Below are 17,157 nucleotides of genomic sequence, written 5' to 3'. Positions count from 1 at the left end.
AGCATCATGGAGATGCCACCTCAAAGACTGAATGTGTCCTTTGGCCAAATTAATAGAGGTAGCAAGTCCAGAACAAGGGAGGTGACCTTCCTACTCAAGTCTGCTGCTTAAGTCACACCTCTGGCATCAAATTAAAAAAAAAAAGTCAGACATTGTACATTCAGGGAAGGTCCACAAACAGGAGAGGGGAGACATCAGGGTAGAGGATGGGTTGGGGGGAGGGAGACCACTTGGTACAAGGAACATGACAGAAAATGAGGTCTTCCTAGCTGAGTGAGAAAAGACGCAGACAGCCCTCAACTCTCCGAGGCCCTGCTACGAGGACCATGAAGGGGCTTTTTTTCTCAGGGGCTTCAAAGACAAAACAAGGACCAATGTGTGTGCTTTGGGGGGCAACCCTCGTGGCTAACATTTGCAGAGCCCTTGCTAGGCATCATCTCATTAAATCCTCCCACCTCTATCAACTAGGGACAATTACCCCCTTTTTATAGATGGGGAAGCTGAGGCTCAGAGAATCACTTGCCTGAGGCCACACGGCCAGTCGGTGACAGAGCCAGGATTCCAGCCATGTCTCCTTCCGGGGCTGCTGTCCACATGCCCAGGCTGCACATTTCCAGAAGCAGAGCCAGGCCCCGGGAGAGGGAGTCATTTCTCAACCCGAACCCGGTCCACGACGGAGCGGGCCTCCTGTCACAGGGCGAGTCCTCAGCATCGGGATGGCATCTACAATGACAGTCACAGTGATCAGCAGCCAGTGCTGATGAGCACATGGTGTGGGCCAGGCTCTCCACAGAGTAACCCGGAACTCCCATTTAACCATGGGGAAACTGAGGCACAGGCAGGTTATGCCCCTTAGCAAGAGGTCACAGGTGGAAACGCGGAGACTCAGGTCCAGGCAGTTCACTCCAGGACCTTGGCACTCAGTGGCCAGAGCAGATTCTCACAGGAAGCGGAGGTATCAGCTGACACCCCAGACCCACGCATCACTGCCCGGCTGGGCCTGGGACACCCCAAACTGGGTCCAACAGAGACCTGTCTCCTCAGACCCAGCTGCTTCCAGGGGCCGGATCTGGAGGGCGCTTGTTAAAAGAAGCCCAGGCAGAGACGAGCAGCTGGGGACAGGTGTGGCCTGAGGGCCGCAGCCTCCCCCCTTCCCTGCCTGCAGCCCAGGCGCCCTGGGACCCCTCCCAGCTCCCCAGCTCCCTGGCTCCGGCTCGCTCCTGCCCCCAGCGAAGCTTTGTTGCCAGAGGCAGGGAGGAGCCATTTTTCATGTTAGGCTTGCTTCCTTCACGCTCCTGCGCCCAGACAGAGATTTATTCCCGGCCCGGGCCGAGGCCCTGGGAGCAGGGGAGCTGGGAGGCGCTGATGGCCCCGTAATGGATAGGCCCGCCGCTCCCCGGGGCCGGCCCGCGCGGGCCCCACCATCCATCAGGAGCTGCGGGTGCCGGGTCGGCGCTAACGAGCCCCAGCCGCTCCCCTCCCGCTCCCCTCGGGCCTCCCAGCCCAGCACGGGCTCCGCTCGCCTCTGAATTTCCCGGGGCTGGGCCCGCCGCCCCCTCCTCACCTGCACAGCCTGTCTCCACAGAGGGGCCGCTGGGGTGCGGCTGGTTCTGCCCCTCCGGGGACACGGTAGCTCCTGTGACACGGGACACAGAGGAGCTGGTGCTGCTGGAGCCAGCCAGGCGCCCGGGCACCGCGTGAAGAGCAGGCCTGGAGCGGGACCCACCACCCAGGTCCCGCTGACACACCCACCGGCCAGAGAGCAGAAGAGTCCCGCTCAGGAGCAGGCCCTGCGGCCCGAGCCGGCGCCCGGCGCTAGTTTTCATTAGTAACGACTCCAGCTTCCGTCTCTCCAGCTCCCGTGGGGCAAGTCGCGGAGCTCCAGTCACACCTGCTTGCGGGACCCACAACAAGGCCCTCTAGGCAGCAAGTCTCTCATCCCCATTTTACAGATGGGGAAACCGAGGCCCAGAGACGTTGTCCACAACCACATGGCCACATTTCTTCTCTCCATCTATGCTGCGTGTTCATCTAGTGCCCACCGGTGCTGGGCATTATGCCAGGTGTTTGGGATACAGAGAGGAAATAAGACACAAAGTGAAACAGGCAGCAAATGGAAAAAACGCCGGAGAGGGTGGGAGAGAGGGCGCAGAGAGACTTTGTTTACTGCTGCATCCCTGGCCCCGGAATACAGTAGGTGCTCAATAAATGCATGTGGCCTGACTGCTTGAGGAAGAATAGAGAACTTGATTGCAATCCATCCCCAATGTTGGAAACAGACAAAACTCTAATGCCAAGCACATGGGATGACCAGCTCTTTCCAGGGCACGGGCTTTAGGGCACTGAGCTTCAGCTGTTTGTGTCCTGGGGCCTCTGTAACAAATTATCACAAACTGTGTGGCTTTAAGACCAATGTGAGAAATTCGTTCTCACATTGCGTGAACCCCAGAAGTCCCAAATCCAGGTGTCACGGGGCCACACTCCGTCCAAAGGCTCTAGGGGAGAACCATGCCTGCCTGTTCCGTTTCTGGCACCTCCTGGCACTCCTTGGCTTATGGCCGCATCACTCCCATCGCTGCTCTGTGGCCACGTGGCCTCTCCTCTCCTGCCTCTTATTAGGACACTTCTCATTGGGTTTAGGGCTCACCCAGATCATCCAGGGTGATCCGGCCTCAAGGCCCTTAAGTTAATCACATCTCCTACAAGCCCTTTTCCAAGGAAGGTCACATTCACAGGTTCTGGGTGTTAGGAAGAGGGCATATCTTTTTTTTGGGAGGGGGGCACCCACCAATTCACCCCACTGCAATCACCAAAGCATCTTAACACAAACTCAGGAAGCCCTGCATTTTAGGAACCACTCAGTGTTGCAAAAACTATCTTTAGAATTATTATGTTACAATGGCTGCCCCGGGTCCTTGTTACGTGATGCCCACCATATTTTCGTGAAGAAAAGGAGAGTGGTGTGCAACCAGTTGCGTGGTGATCGGCGAGGGGCTGACGGGTGTGAGCGCTTTCCCCAGGAGCAGTGTTGCGATCCTCTCTTCTGTGTTTCAGGCCCAGAAGCTCCGTAACGAGCTCCCTGAACCCACCACTCGGGTTTGCTTCAGATCCTTTTCTGTAAAATTATTAAAGAGATAAAATATAACAAACACAGCCTGAAGCCCCTCCCCCCCCAGCCCCGCGCCCTTCCCTCTGCTCCTGGGGCCCATCCCGAGGTGGGAACAGCCATGCTTCCCATCCAGGTTCCCGGGTCTTCACATCCTTGCCAGCCCCTGCGTGACGTGTCCTTAAATAATGTCTATTATTTAGTGTGGTTTCATACCCGTATAAATCACTTTGCGTGGCGACTTGCTTTTTTTTAAAAAATTCTTACCTGAGGATATTTTTCCATTGATTTCCTTAGAGGGAGTGGAGGGGAGGGGAGAGGGAGGGGAGAGAGAGGGAGACACACCCATTGGTTGGCTCCCACACACGCCCTGACCTGGAAACCTGCAACCGAGGTACAACGTGCCCTTGACTGGGAATCGAACCCGCAACCCTTGGGTCCATGGGCGGATGCTCTAACCACTGAGCAAACAGCCCAGGGCTGGCAACTTGGTTTTTTCACTACCCCCGTTTGCAAATGTCACCCTGGCAGGCCGTCGCATCTCCCACCGTGGGTGTCACATCTCCCGTTGCTGGGGTACGGTGCTTCCCCTTTGCCCCATGACCTCCCCAGGTGTGCAGGGTCCCCCGGGGTCAACAGCCACAGCGGAGCTGCCGGGCTGAAGCGGGCCCTCGGCGGCTTCTGGAGGTGCTCCGCTTCTTGCCTGGATGCCTGGCACCTGCCCGCAGGGATGGCCGATCTGCTACTCGCCCTTTCCCCGGGTGCCAGGGTCCCGGGCGCAGTAGGTTCCTGAGCGGCCTAGAGGCCATTCGTTCCCAGAGATGTCCATTTGGCTCCATCAAGCCTTCCCTCTGCAGAGGGGCTCAGGCCATAGCCGGCCCTGCCGGGACGGGGTGGGGTGCACAAGGGGAGCCCCCAGGCTCCCGGGTTCGGGGCAGGCACTCCAGGCTGCGAGGAGCTCCCTGAAAGCCGCCCAGCTGGCCGCCCATCCCTCGCCCATCCCTCGCCCACCCCGGGCAGGTGCCGGTGCGGGGACTGCTAATTGAATCCACCCTTGTGAAAAATGATAACAAATTGCAAATGACCTCACACAAATTTAGAAGTCAGGAGTGCACTGCTCACCAAGCCTCCCTCCTCTGTCATTAGCTTTTATGTTGGATCCACAAACAATTAAAAACTAACCAGGAGCCCAGAGGCCCTCCTCTCTAATTAGCTCTAAGAGTCCTGCCAGGGAGAGAGGCTGCCTCAATTACCACCCCTTCCTCCTGACTAGTTAGAAAAGACAGGCCCTCGGGCCAAGGAGGGACAATTAAGAAAAGGGGGGGACTGAGGGGGAATGAAGGGGCTACAGCCCTCCCTTGGGGCCAGAAGTTGTCGGCCAGCCCACCCCAGACCAGGTGATGGTGGCTGCAGGGTTGGAGGGTCCTCCATAAGAAAGGCTCAGTGCTGTCACCCTCCAGGGGTGCCAGGGACCACGTGGGGGTGGGGGTGGTACCCTTGGTAAAATGCAGACGCCTGGGCCCCTCAGAGGCCCGGTGAGTCGGGATGTCTGAGGGTGGTGCCCAGGCACCTCTACTGCTAATAAGCTCTCTGGGTGGTTCTCATTCACCCTCAAGGGTGAGAGTCTCTGGCTTCGCATAATGGGGGGAGAAAGGGGTATTAAAATGCAACTTCCGAGTCTGGCCAAGCCCCTGTGTGTTTCAGCTCCTGGGCAGTTGGCTGCAACCAGACTCCATGAGCCCTGGGCACACTTGTCTTCATGAGTCCCTTCCTCTGTTAAAAAAAAAAAAAAATTAAAAATATCTTTTGGCTGTGCTTGTATAAAGATGACTGTAATCCAGGCTGGATTATTTTTTTTTCTTCTGATTTAAAAAAAAAAATTTTAATTTTTTCATGGGCCACTAAGAGTGTCTCGGGGCCCAGGCACATGCCTCCTGGGCCCTGGCTTCCCCTTCAGGCCTCGTCACCCTTCACCCTTGAAGGGAGTTTCTCTCTCCTCCCATCGCTCGCTGTGCCTCCGACCCTCCAGCCCCCCTCTTTCTGGAGGGGCACAGATGAAGGCAGTGGGAGGGGGGAAACTGGCCTTGAAGCCCAAAGTCTCCAGATTCGACATAGTGTTACCCCGCTCCTGTACTGAGAGACTGTGAGCACACCATGTCCGTCTCCATGGGCCTCCATTTCTCCATCTGTAAGTGGTATTAATACTACCTCCTAGGCCAGAATAAATGGTGTGAGCTCATCAGTAGAGTCCTTTGAACCCTTGGAAAGAAGGAGAGACACCAAGTATTTTTGTGATTTAAGAGGCATAGAACCGGGGCTATAATTTCACATGCCTGCAAGGGGCCTGGCAGGTCAAAGGGTGAAACCAGCCCTGTGTGAGGCAATAGGGATTGGTGGGGACTGTGTCCAACTTGAGCACCTGCCTGGTCTAAGGGGGTAGCTCCAGCCAGCTATGGGCATGTGCGAATGTGGGCCCTGTGTCACCAGGCCATCTAATGCCTCATGGAGGGAAGCCAGATATTTGGACTTTTATGTGCATTCTGTTTAAAAACAAACAAACATTGCTAGCACGAGTTTTTAGAATGCTACAGGTCAAACTAAGCGTGTGTGCAGGCCGGCCATGCCCCAGAGCTGCTGTTTGCAGCCCTGTCAGTGCAGATATGGATGCAGAGCACGTCACTCCATCTTGTTAACTCTTTATCAATAGTTCGATGTCAATGGGACTGTCAGTGGTTCTTTACCAACAAAATGAGGGTGTCATAGCAACAGTTCCTGTCTAGCAGGGTTCCTGTAATGGGTCCCTGGCACCTGCTCGCAGTGGGAGGGCGGTGGGTATGGTTAGAGCGGGCGGGGTGGCCGGGAGGATGCTGTGGTGACGGACTATTCCGTGTCTTGCGATGGTGCTGGGTACTCGAACTACACATGTGATGAGATCACATAGAAATACACACACATGCCTGGCCGGGTGTGGCTCAGTGGTTGAGCGTCGACCTAGGATCCAGGCGATCGGGGTTCGATTCCCGGTCGGGGCACATGCCCCGGTTGCGGGCTAGGCAGCCGATCAATGACTCGCTCATCATTGATGTTTCTGTCTCTCTCTCTCCCCCTCCTTTCCTCTCTCTGAAATCAATAAAGATATATTTAAAAAACAAAAACAAAAAAGAAATACACACACACACACACAAATTAGTAGAGTAAGATTGGGGATGTCTGAATAAGACGGGGGATTGTCTCAATGTCAATATCCTGGATGCAGTTTTGTCCCTTAGCTTCACAAGATGTTACCATGGGGGGAAGCTGAATGTTACCATGGGTGGGGTCAGGGGACCTCCGTTTTATTTCTTACAACTGCATGTGAAAGCTGCCACGGTCGCAATTAAAATTTCAATGCGAAAAAGCAAAACAATGATTTAACAGTGGCTTTGGTACCGCGTGGGGATCATCAGTCAGAGTTGCACGTTAGAAAGAACAGCTGGGTGGCGTCAGGCACAGGCGGAGTGCTCAGTAGATGGCCGTTGAAGTCACTTGGCGGTCAGGCCAGCCCACTTAGAAAGCAAAGGGGAGGCAGCCCGGTCCTGAAGGGCACCTCTGGGTGCCATCCGCGAACACAAGGGCACCCTCCCCAGGCCACAGCCGGAGAAGGGACCCCTCCAGAGGATGGCAGAGGGGTGGGTCTCCTTAGATGGTGCCACGGTTGGGTGTCCGACGCGGGTTCAGTTTTGGTTGAGAGGCCCAGCCCTCCAGCCCCCTCCAAAGCCAGTGGCTCCGCGTGTGAACGTCGCCAGCCGGGAGCCGCGGGCGGCCGGCCCGGAGGCCGCTGTCCACTCTGCCAGCCGGGGCCGCGCGGGCACCCGGCCTCTCCCACCCTCTGGGACTGCTGGCGTATTAGAGATGGATTTTAATTTCATTTTAACAAAATAGCTGTCTCCACTGGAGGAAGCATCAAGCGTCAAGTCGGGGCCCGTCTGGAGTGGAATCACGTTGAACAGGCCTCCGTGCTGTCATTGATTTTCCGGGAAGAAAAAAATTGCCTCTGGCTACTAAACCGAATTAGTAGTCACTGATGACCAATTATTTCAGCCCGCTGTGAACGGAGAGCCAGACTAAAATCCGGTTTGTCAGACCCAAGGCTGCCTCCTCAAACACCTTTCAACCAGTGTGTACCTGAGCCCCTCAGAAGGTTCCTGCCGCGTCCTCTCCTCCGCCAACTTCTGCGGCTCCGCGAAGTTTTAATGAGCAGCGGAGCCGGGCCGGCTGCCATGAAAGGGGCCCCTCTAATCCGCAGCGCGCTCCCCGGCGGAGAGGAGCCGCGCGGGCAAATCAGAGCTGTCAGCCCTCACCCCACGCGCGCAAAGTGTCAGCCTAATGTTTGCAAATGATCGCTTCCACCCCCCGCGCCCGCCCGGCCCTTCATCCCGATCAACCCCTGGTCTGGGGTATCAATCGCCAGGCAGCGGGATGGACTTGGTTGAACTAATTTGAAGTTTCTCGCAGGCCCGCCCCGAGCCGGCGGCTCTCGCCTCGCCGTAGCCCCGGCTCCGGGCCGAGCTCTGACACGGTTTTGTTGTTAGCGGGCATGTCAGGCCGGCGGGAACTTTCCCAAGCCCTTCCTGCCAGGTTATCAGCACACGATTTGTCGAAGTCCTCAGCGAGATCCTCGCTGTGCCCGAGGGGGGTGCTCAGAAAGAGAGGAAACCCTGAGCGCGAGAGCCGGAGACCCCCAGGACGGGACAGCAGGGCGTCAGGACGCAGGGGCTCCTCTGTGTAGAGGGGACACTGCCGAGAAGTCCAGAGGAGCCAGCTGCAGGACAGGACAGCCCAACTGCCCCTGCCGGGCACAGGGCAGGAGGCCGCCCGGCCCGGTGCCGTCTGCGTTCGCGCTGACCCCTCTGTCTAGAGGCCCCTTGGCTCACTTCCCCTCCTGGCCGTCTTCTGTTCAGCCCCAAGGACCCTTCAAAAGGCGGAGAGAGGACTTTCCTCGCCCCAGGCCCTTGCTCAACGAACCGTTCTCTCCTCTGGGCTCCGATGGCCGTCCCTACGCGGGCGCTCAGCCTTCACCACCATGGCTCCCCATGAAAATGCAACATGGCACTCACTGGCTGTGCCGTCTTGGGTGAGTCACTGGACTTCTCCGGGCCTCAGATTTCTTTTTTTCTTTTTAAAATATGTCTTTATTGATTTCAGAGAGAGGAAGGGAGAGGGAGAGAGAGAGAGAGAGGGAAACATCAATGATGAGAGTCATGGACAGGCTGCCTCCTACACGCCCCCCACTGGGGATCAAGCTGGTAGCCTGGACATGTGCCCTGACCGGGAATCAAACCGGGTTCTCCTGTATCCCAGGTCGATGCTCAACTGCTGAGCCACGCCTGGCTGGGCCTCAGATTTCTGATCTGTGAAATGGGTATATTAATATCTGTCTCTAGGGGAAGCAGGCAGGAAGCCTGAGCTGTGACGATTATAGTTACGGCTGCCGCATGCCCTGTGACCCCAGAGTGCAGAGAGCAAGGGTCTGGGAAGGCCCAGGGTCCTACATGAGCGTGGCCAGGCCTCCTGGGTGGGTTTGGCCTCTATCTGCAGTCGGCCCGCTCGCTGTCCCCTTCAGTCTTTGCAGAAATCAGTCGCACATTCTCTTGGCTGCAGACACTGTAGCCCGAGGGTTTGGGAGTCCAGGCTTTGCTACTGGAGTGTGCTGTGTGACCCTGGGCCAGCCATTTGACCTCTCTGGGCTCCAGCTTCCCCACCGCACCTTTCCCACCTCATTTAGTGAGGATAAATAATTAAGATCCTCTGTGTGAACCCCCTCCAGCTCCTTTAAACAAAGCTGCAGAGAACAGCTGCATCCGAGACCACAGGGGCTTTCAGCCTGTGGCAAAAATCATTCATTTTGGGGTGGGAAAAAATGCCTGCCTTTATTGTAAAGAACTACATTTACCTTTTTAAAAACTGAACATGTTTTAAGGCAGCAGCAAAAAGTAGTTGCGGAAGAAAACAAGAAAAAATGGTTCCTAAAGATGCATCCGGAGAAGTCAAGTACACGGGAAATGCTAAACTCCCCAAGGCGGACGGGCAGGGCTGGGCGCCAGCCAAGGGCCTCCTCGGGCCCAGACGGCCTGCCACCCTCCCTCCCGGGCTGCTTGTGGAGCAAAGGGAGGGCTCTGGTCTGATGTCCTCCAGGCTGTGCATGGTGGGGGTGGGGCACTGGGTGGGCTCCAGTCGTGACACTGAATCTGGGGACCCGGACCCATTACACCATCCTTACCGTGTGGCCCCAGGCAAGTCCCCTGACTTTTCAGACTTAGGTTTCTTTCTTTCCTTTCTTCCTTCCTCCCTCCTTTCCTTCCTTCCTTTTGGCTTTATTAATTGAAAAAGTGTCATATAAAACCAGTAAGTGGACTGGAAGGGGAAGGGCCCCCTCGCCCCTCCCACCAGACCTGTCCCCCCACAGGATCATCGTTGGCCGGCTTCCTTCCAGTCCCTTTCCGTGGGTTTACACCTGCGTGGATGCACCTGCACGAGCCTGGCTCTTTCCCTCCCAACCTGGTTTTTTACACTTGACTCGTCTCAGAGACCTTTCTGGGCCGTTACCCGTGTGACCACTGCACTCTTTCTGGCAGCTATATAGTATTTTCTAACAGAGACGCACCATGGCTTTCACGACTGTGACCAGCGCTGTGAACCTGGGAGCTGCAGGGGAACCTGAGGACCCGTGTGTCCTTGCCCTGTTCAAACCTGCTCTGGGGGCCAGCTTCTTCCCGGCCCTTTCCCAGGGGAAGTCTCAGGCCTCCACGCTGTTTCTGGCCCCTTCCAGTGACAAAAGACTGTCTCGGCGCACTAGTTAGTACATCCAGTCCAGCGTAACAGTCAAAACTCCCAGCTTCATCGGGAGGAAAGTTCCCCCCCACCCCCCGAGCTCAGCGGGAAGGGGCAGGGAGTGGGCTGTTCTCGGTCACTCCTCCTGTCCCCCCTCCCTCCCCCCCAGCTCAGGATGGGCAGGGACGTCACAACAGGACCTTCAGTAGTCAACACAACGCACAGCCGGACTTGATCTGTAATAGTCAGTTAGTATTCGGCCGTTTGCTCCCGTAAGCGAGACTGACCAATAGATACACACTCTCCTCTCCTGGTTGGGGACCATTAAAGATTCGGGAAGCTTTTGGCAAAAAGCTCTGGAAAACCCTGGAATCCTGTCCACAGTAAGGTCGGGGGAGCCCGTGTGTAGACGCGCCCGGGCCCGGTGCCCGTGGCTCTGGTAGCATTGAATATGCTCTTCAGCCATCTCGAGTCTTTCATATCTTCCCAGACAAATCGCCCGTTTTGTTTTGGTTTTTCACATTTATTAGCATAAAGTTATACATAATGTTCCCTTATAATTAAAAGAAAAATCTCACCTGCACTCGCGGGCAGCCTCGGGTCTTGTGGAGCCCGTTCAAGTCTGGGGCTCTCTTTAAGAAAAAAAAATTCAAAATCATGAACGCAAGTTTAGGTGTCAAACTGAATACTTCATTAGAATGAGGGGGAAAATCAGAAAAAAATAAAATTTTAAGTAAGCAGACAAATACCGCAAACCACAAAGTCCAGAAAAATAACACTTGAAAAAAATACCCTGTATTCATTTTTCCCCTACATTTTTTGACTCCATACTCTCTGATTACCTCTTTGTATGACAGTAATTTAAATATTTTTCTACAAAGCAGGAAGCTTTCTCGGTCTCCTCTGGCATACTTGATTGCATTTAAAACTCTTCCTGCCCTGGCGGGTCTGGCTCGGTAGATAGTGTCGCCCCCAGACCGAAGCGTCCTGGGTTCAGCTCCGGCCAAGGGCCTGCACCTCAGTTGCAGGCTCCATCCCCAGCCCTGGTCGGGGCTCGTCTGGGAGGCAACCGATCGTGGGTCTCTCTCATCAATGTTTCTCTCTCTCTCCTTCTCTCCCTCTCCACTCCCACTCTCTCTCTGAAAAGCAATGGGGAAAACATCCTCAGCCGAGGATTAAAAAATAAATAATTTTTAAAAAAATAAATAAAAATATCTTCCTTTGAAAGAAATTCCGATTCGCAGAGAATTACAAAGCAGAACAGAGCGCCCGAGCGCGCCTCACCCGTGCCCCGTGATAAGCCCTTGCAGAACTGTGGACCTGAGAAACGGGCATGGGCGCCGCGCAGCAGAGCTCCCCGCCCGCCTGCGCCCGTCCCGCGCTGGGCACCGCGCATTTCATCGCAAGCGCAGGTCCGCGTAACACCATCGCCGCGCGGAACCGTCCTGTCGCCTCAAAGGTCTCCCTCTCGCTTCCCCTGGTGGCCCCTCTCCCCACCACGGCCTGGTCCCTGGAAATGTCCAAACGTCACGAGCATGGAACTGTGCGTGTGACCTCAGAGCCTGGCCCCTCTCGCCCAGCACCCGGCCCGGTCCGAGCGGTTCGCTTCCTCCGGCTGCGTCCCCCGGAGCACGGGTGACCGAGGCCTTTCCAGCCACCCGCCCGCTGAGGGAGGCTTGGTCGTCCCCAGTTTGGGGCGATGACACATAAGCCTCCACGACCATCTGTCACCGGCTTTTGTGCGGACACAGTCCCCATTCCCCGCAAGAAGCAGTGGCCGGGCCCGCGCGGGACGCCCGCAAACCGCCCTCCGAGCGGCTGTTCCCTTTACCTTCCCGCCGGCAACGTGCGCCAGGGCTCGTTTCTCGGCTTCGTCGCCAGCGTGTCGCGTTGTCCCTGTTCCTTATTTCGGCCGTACTAACAGGTGTGCAGGGACATGTCACCGTGGGCTTGCCCTGCATTTCTCTAGCGGCCAGGGATGCCGGCGGTTTTTCACGCACTTATTTTCCATCCGCACATCCTCTTCGGTAAAATGTCTCCCATTTTCTAACTGGATCGTTGGCTTGTTTCTGCTGCGTTTTGAGGGTTCGTTACAGATTCTCCATAGTCTTTTGCCAGATACGTGGTTTGCAAATATCTTCTCCCAGGCCGTGGTTGGTCTTTCACTCTCAAGAGGATCTTTCACAGAGCGAAAGTTCTGCATTTTGGGAAAGTTCAATTTATCTATTTTTTTTTCCACTTGCAGGTCATGCTTTTGGGGTCAAATCTAAGAACCTGTCACCTACCCTACCCCTGGGGCCCAAAGATTCTCGCCTTCATTTTCTTTAAAAGTTCCTTAGTTTACATTTAAACCTAGGGTCCATTTTGAGCTCATCCTCGCACCAGGCGGGCCGGGTCAGGCCAGCCGGCCGTCGCTGCGGCGGGAGGTCGCTGCAGGGGCTGTGGGAAGGCAGCTTCTCCGCCGCGAAGGCCTCTTGGGGTAGATGTTGCCAGATTACGCATCCCGTGTCATCAGAAAGCATGGCCATAAATTAGGCGGCTCAGGAGCATGGGGTGTGTAATAATTAAGTAATAAAAGTCGCCACAGGGGTAAAGGGACAGGAAAACAAAGAGCCCTGTTTGTGGATGTGTGCGGGAGGCTTTGGGAAGAGACCTCTGAGCAGGTGGTGTTTCAAAGCCGCTGGACCCCCATTCACACAGAGCCGGGGTCAGCCAGTCCCTGGGAGGTCCGCGCCGGGAAACTCCCCGATTTTTAAGTGTTGACAGTGATTTCAAAGACTTTGAGGACCACCGTGCAAAGCCCCAGGCTCGAGGCCTCGCTCTCAGGTCCCAGCTGCACGATCTGGGGGTGGCTTCTCTTCTCGGTGCCTCTACTTCCTCGCTCCCTGTCTGTGAAGCAAGGTCACGGGCTATGATCAGAGGCTCCCAACCTTCCGGGGGGCACACGCACCTCACCTCTGAAAACGTGACAAGCCGTGGGTCCTCCCCCCAGACAAATGCCTGTGCCCACCCGCTCAGAAGGCTGTCTGCACCTTCAGGGACTTCGGGGGGCTCAGGGCGTCGGGCTGTGATCTCCGAGTGGGGGTCCTGAGCCAGGCACCTCCAGACCCACCCACTAGGAGCACGCCTCTGACAAGGTCCCCAGGGGTCGGTCACAAAGGAGAGCGTGCAACCCCCTGCCCTGGGGCTCCTCGGGCTGTGAGGGGCTCTGCGGTTTCCCAGCAAAGGGCCCGCTCTGAGCACCCCCAGCCGCACAGCCGTTTCTGTTGGTGTTTCCCAAAGTCTGTGCTGAGGAACCCCTGTGTTTCCGTGTCCTGGGGCTGCCAAACAAACTGCCACAAACTTGGTGGCTTAAAATAACGGAAATATATTCTCTTTCAGTTCTGGAGACTAGAAGTTTAAAACCAAAGTGTCGGCAGGGCCGACCTCCCCCTGGAGTTCCAGGAGAGGATCTTTTCCTGGCTCTTTCCTTCTGGCTTCTGGGCCCCCAGGCGCTCCTCGGCTGGTGACAGAGCCACCCCTATCTCTGCCTGCGTCCTCGCATGCCTTCCCTGTGTCTCTCTTCTGTGCATCTCTTATAAGGACCCCAGGCATTGGATTTAAGGCCTATCCTAAAGGCATGTACATGATTACTTACCCCATCTTGAGATTTTTAACTTGACTCTATCTGCAAAAGCCCTTTTTTCCAAATAAAGTCATATTCACAAGGTTCCAGGAGCAGAGTTCAGGGGTCAGTGGATGGACAGTTACTAAGAGGAGCCGTCAAGGGTGGGGGCAGTCTTGCTAAACTGACTTAGAGGGTCCTCAGTGAAGGCAGGGGTTGGGGACTGGCTTCGCGGGTTCTTTGCTAAGACTGGCTTCAGGGGGCCAAGAATGGAGCCCAAGGACAAGGCCTAGTCAAAGAGAGGGTTCCAAGGAGCCCATCTCAGACTCAGTGAAGGGGACCGTCTTTGTCACGCTCTCAGACCCAGCACTCGGCTGGTGTGCAACCAAGGTTTGCTGAATGACTAGTGCATGGCATCCACTCCTTCCTCAGCTTTTGAAGGCTGAAGAGAGCCTCTCGCAGCCTTGGGGAGAGGGACTTGCCCTGCAGCCTGGACAGGGGGGCGGGTGGCCTGAGGGAGGGTGCCCCGGCCCTTCCAAGACCTCACGGCCGCCTGGACTTCCTCCCCGCAGGCCATCCACCCCCTTGTTCGACCTGCTGCAGCACCGGTACCAGCAGCTATGGATTCAGGAGCAAAAGGCCGCCCAGAAAGCCATCAAACTGGAGAAAAAGCACAAGGTAAGGGCAGCCTCGCTCCCAAGTGGCTGCGTGGCCGGGTGGCAGGGCAGGAAGGGCTGGCCCCGCAAAGCTCTGAGACTGAGCCCTGCGCACATTTGTCCCCGGGGTGGCTGGGAGTCAGGCTGCCTGTTACTGTGCTGACCAGGCACCTTAGAAAGTTAGAGCCAGAGAGGGTCTTGGCAATGATGAGATTCAACCGCTACTTAAGCCCCAAGAGTGGAAGATTCTGCGGGGTCCCGATGCACTGGCCCCGTGTGCCTCTGAGGCAGGATTCGAGCCCGGTTCCTGACCCCTACCCGAGGACCCTCCCACCAAACCTCCCCATGACCTCACACATCTGGAAATCAGATTTTAAACTCAGCTGACCTGCCTGGCCACGCGTGGCTCAGCAGTTGAGCATCGACTTAGGATCCAGGAGATTGCGGTTCGATTCCGGGTCAGGGCACAGGCCTGGGTTGCGGGCTCGACCCCCAGCAGGGGGCGTGCCGGAGGCAGCCGATCAATGACTCTCTCATCATTGATGTTTCTGTCTCTCTCCCTCCCCCTCTCCCTTCCTCTCTCTGAAATCAATATATATTTTTTAAAAAACAAAAACTCAGCTGACCTGGCCTGCACAGAAAAGCGCCCCATGCTAGCTACAAAGGAAAGGCTAAGAAGGCAAAGGGAACTGAGAACACCCACCTCTGGGGAGGTGCGACAGGGAACACCTTTATTAAACTTTAGGAGTGCATCTCGTTTCAAACTAATGACTCGGACCCCTGCTGAACGCTTCACGTACATCACAGAATCCCCTCATTGACGCTTCACAGGAGCCCGGGAGGCATGTGTGACCCCTGCTCCCCAGGCACAGAAATCAAGCTCAGAGAGGAGATGCCCACCCAGGGGACGTGGAGCCGGGGACAGGCCATGTCCAGACCCTGCCAATTCTAATGGCATCAGTGGCAGGAGATCCCCACCGACCATCTCAGAATCAGAGCTGCTTTGGGTCCATGGAGCGTTTTGTAGACTTCCCCAGAAGCATGACGCTGGTGTCTCTGGTTGTTACAACAACCTCAACCCTTGTTGTCCCTCTGCCACACTCCCTGCTGAGAAGGGGCCTAGGCATGTACCCCGTCTTCCCGCTTGTCCTCCTGAGCACCCTATGAGGCTAGGATCTCATCAGATCATCTCAGTTTGCTTCATTTTCAGATGGGGAAACTGAGGCTCAGAGAGATTAAGGTCCCACTTCTGCCGATCACAGGCAAGCTCAGGGCTCAGTGACAGCACCCATGATGTCCTAGGGCCAACCTGGGGAGTGGAGGAGTCCTCCCCGGGATCCTGGTGCCCTCGGGACAGGACAGGAGAGTCACTGAGGCACAGGGGACCCCAGCTGTCCCCAAGCCCCCAGAGGGCAGGGAGCCAGGGCCCCTCCCAGCTGTTCCCAACAGTCAGTAGAATCCAAGACTCCAGTTCATTACGGAGCAGAGCATGGTAATAACGTTTTAAAAGCAGCCTATGACTAGTTTATTGGTTAATGGCTCAAGGAGGAGTCAACTTGCTGTGGTAACGACCAGTTTCAGAGGGAGCTTCGCCACCACAAGCTGCTTTATAGCCCCAATCGAGAGTCGTGTTTTTTAATTAGCAGCTACTTACAGCAACTCAGAATGTCACAAATCTACCAGATCCAGAGCCTCCCACGACCCACCTTCAGACTCCAGAGACGATCCTCCCTTAATTAGCTAATGCAAGTGACTTCCTAGAGCGGCCCCAGGGAGGACCTGCTCAGAGGGATGCCAGCAATCCCGTGAATCATGCACCCTCCATTCAAACGCAGTGGAGTCCCTGCTAACCGCCAGGGCTGTGCTAGCTGCCGGGGTCATGACAAGAATGCCTGGGACACGGTCCCTGCCCTTGAAGCGGCTGCATGCCAGAACCTGGAACCACATGCTCGCAGCATCCTGTGGTCCCCCCTCCACGTCCACTGCGCTGTGGCAGGGCCAGAGCCATGGGGCAGGCACCCTGAAGCCCAACTCGGAGAAGGGCTGGGTGCGGGAGGAAAGGGACCCACGGGTCTGCAGCACCAGGAATCCCAGCCCTCTGCCCTCGAGCGCTCTCTCCGCAGCTCGGGTTTCTCCAGGTAGTCAGGCGAGCAGCCAGGTGAGCAGCCTGCTTTGCATTTCTCGGGCCTGCAGGTGACCCTGGGGAAGCTTTATGAGACGCGGAGCAGCCAGCTGAGGAAGTACAAGCCGCCTGTGAAGCTGGACTCGCTCTGGCAAATGCCTCACTTCCAGAAGGTCAGTCCCCTCCCCCTGCCCCTCCCTGCCAGGGCCGCCCAGTGTGGTCCTTACCAGTCCTCCAGACAGCCGGGCTCTGTGGGCTTCTAACCATCCAGGGGCACAACAGCAGCGGTGGCTATCAGTTTTCAGCTTCCTAAGTGCCCATGCTGAGGCCCAGGTCACGACCTTTCACACTCCCTGAAGGGGCCGCTGCTGCTGGCTCTGTCCCCGTGTCACAGACAGGACACAGCAAACGCTGCTAAGGATCCGTCTAACTACTGGAGCCTGGCTGTCTGTCCTCAGGGGTGGACACTGTCTGGGTCAAACCCCGTCTACTGATGGGGCCATCGAAGCACCACACCCTGCCCTGGGGACTTGGGGACGAAAGACTGCTTCATGGCACCAGCACTAAACCTCCGGCGGGGTGGCATCCTCGGGAGGTGGGAGCAAAGGTCTCCTGGGGGCTGATGTGAGGGTGTGACACACACCCAGGGCGATCTCCGACCTCAGAACTGAGTGGGGTCGGCCAGGTGGCTCTGCAGCCGAGCCTGCACAGGGGCTCCCGGGAGAGCTGGGGGCATCGTGCAGGGGAGGGAACCTGGGCGATCCGGGGACAGCAGCTTTAGGATGGGGGGGCTGTTCATGCCCTGCCCTGGCCCACTGAGCCCCTCTAGGGGCCACAGGGGACACGCCTGGCCCCGGGA

At 56.5% G+C, this 17,157-nt stretch overlaps 1 protein-coding gene across 1 annotated transcript in view; it reads left to right on the top strand.

Annotated features, from left to right (window-relative positions):
* Positions 1-17,157, top strand: part of CFAP77 (cilia and flagella associated protein 77) — a 92,739-nt gene that overhangs the window by 56,988 nt on the left and 18,594 nt on the right. The window contains exons 4-5 of the mRNA XM_016196678.2: positions 14,093-14,198; positions 16,370-16,471. Of these exons, the coding sequence (XP_016052164.1) occupies positions 14,093-14,198; positions 16,370-16,471 (208 nt within the window). The remainder of the gene's footprint in view (positions 1-14,092; positions 14,199-16,369; positions 16,472-17,157) is intronic.

Source organism: Miniopterus natalensis, chromosome 12 (genome assembly GCF_054644295.1).
Source record: "Miniopterus natalensis isolate mMinNat1 chromosome 12, mMinNat1.hap1, whole genome shotgun sequence".
NCBI classification, from domain to species: Eukaryota; Metazoa; Chordata; class Mammalia; order Chiroptera; family Miniopteridae; genus Miniopterus; species Miniopterus natalensis.
Note: the sequence above shows the minus strand (reverse complement) of the source record. Positions and strands in the feature narration are given on the sequence as shown.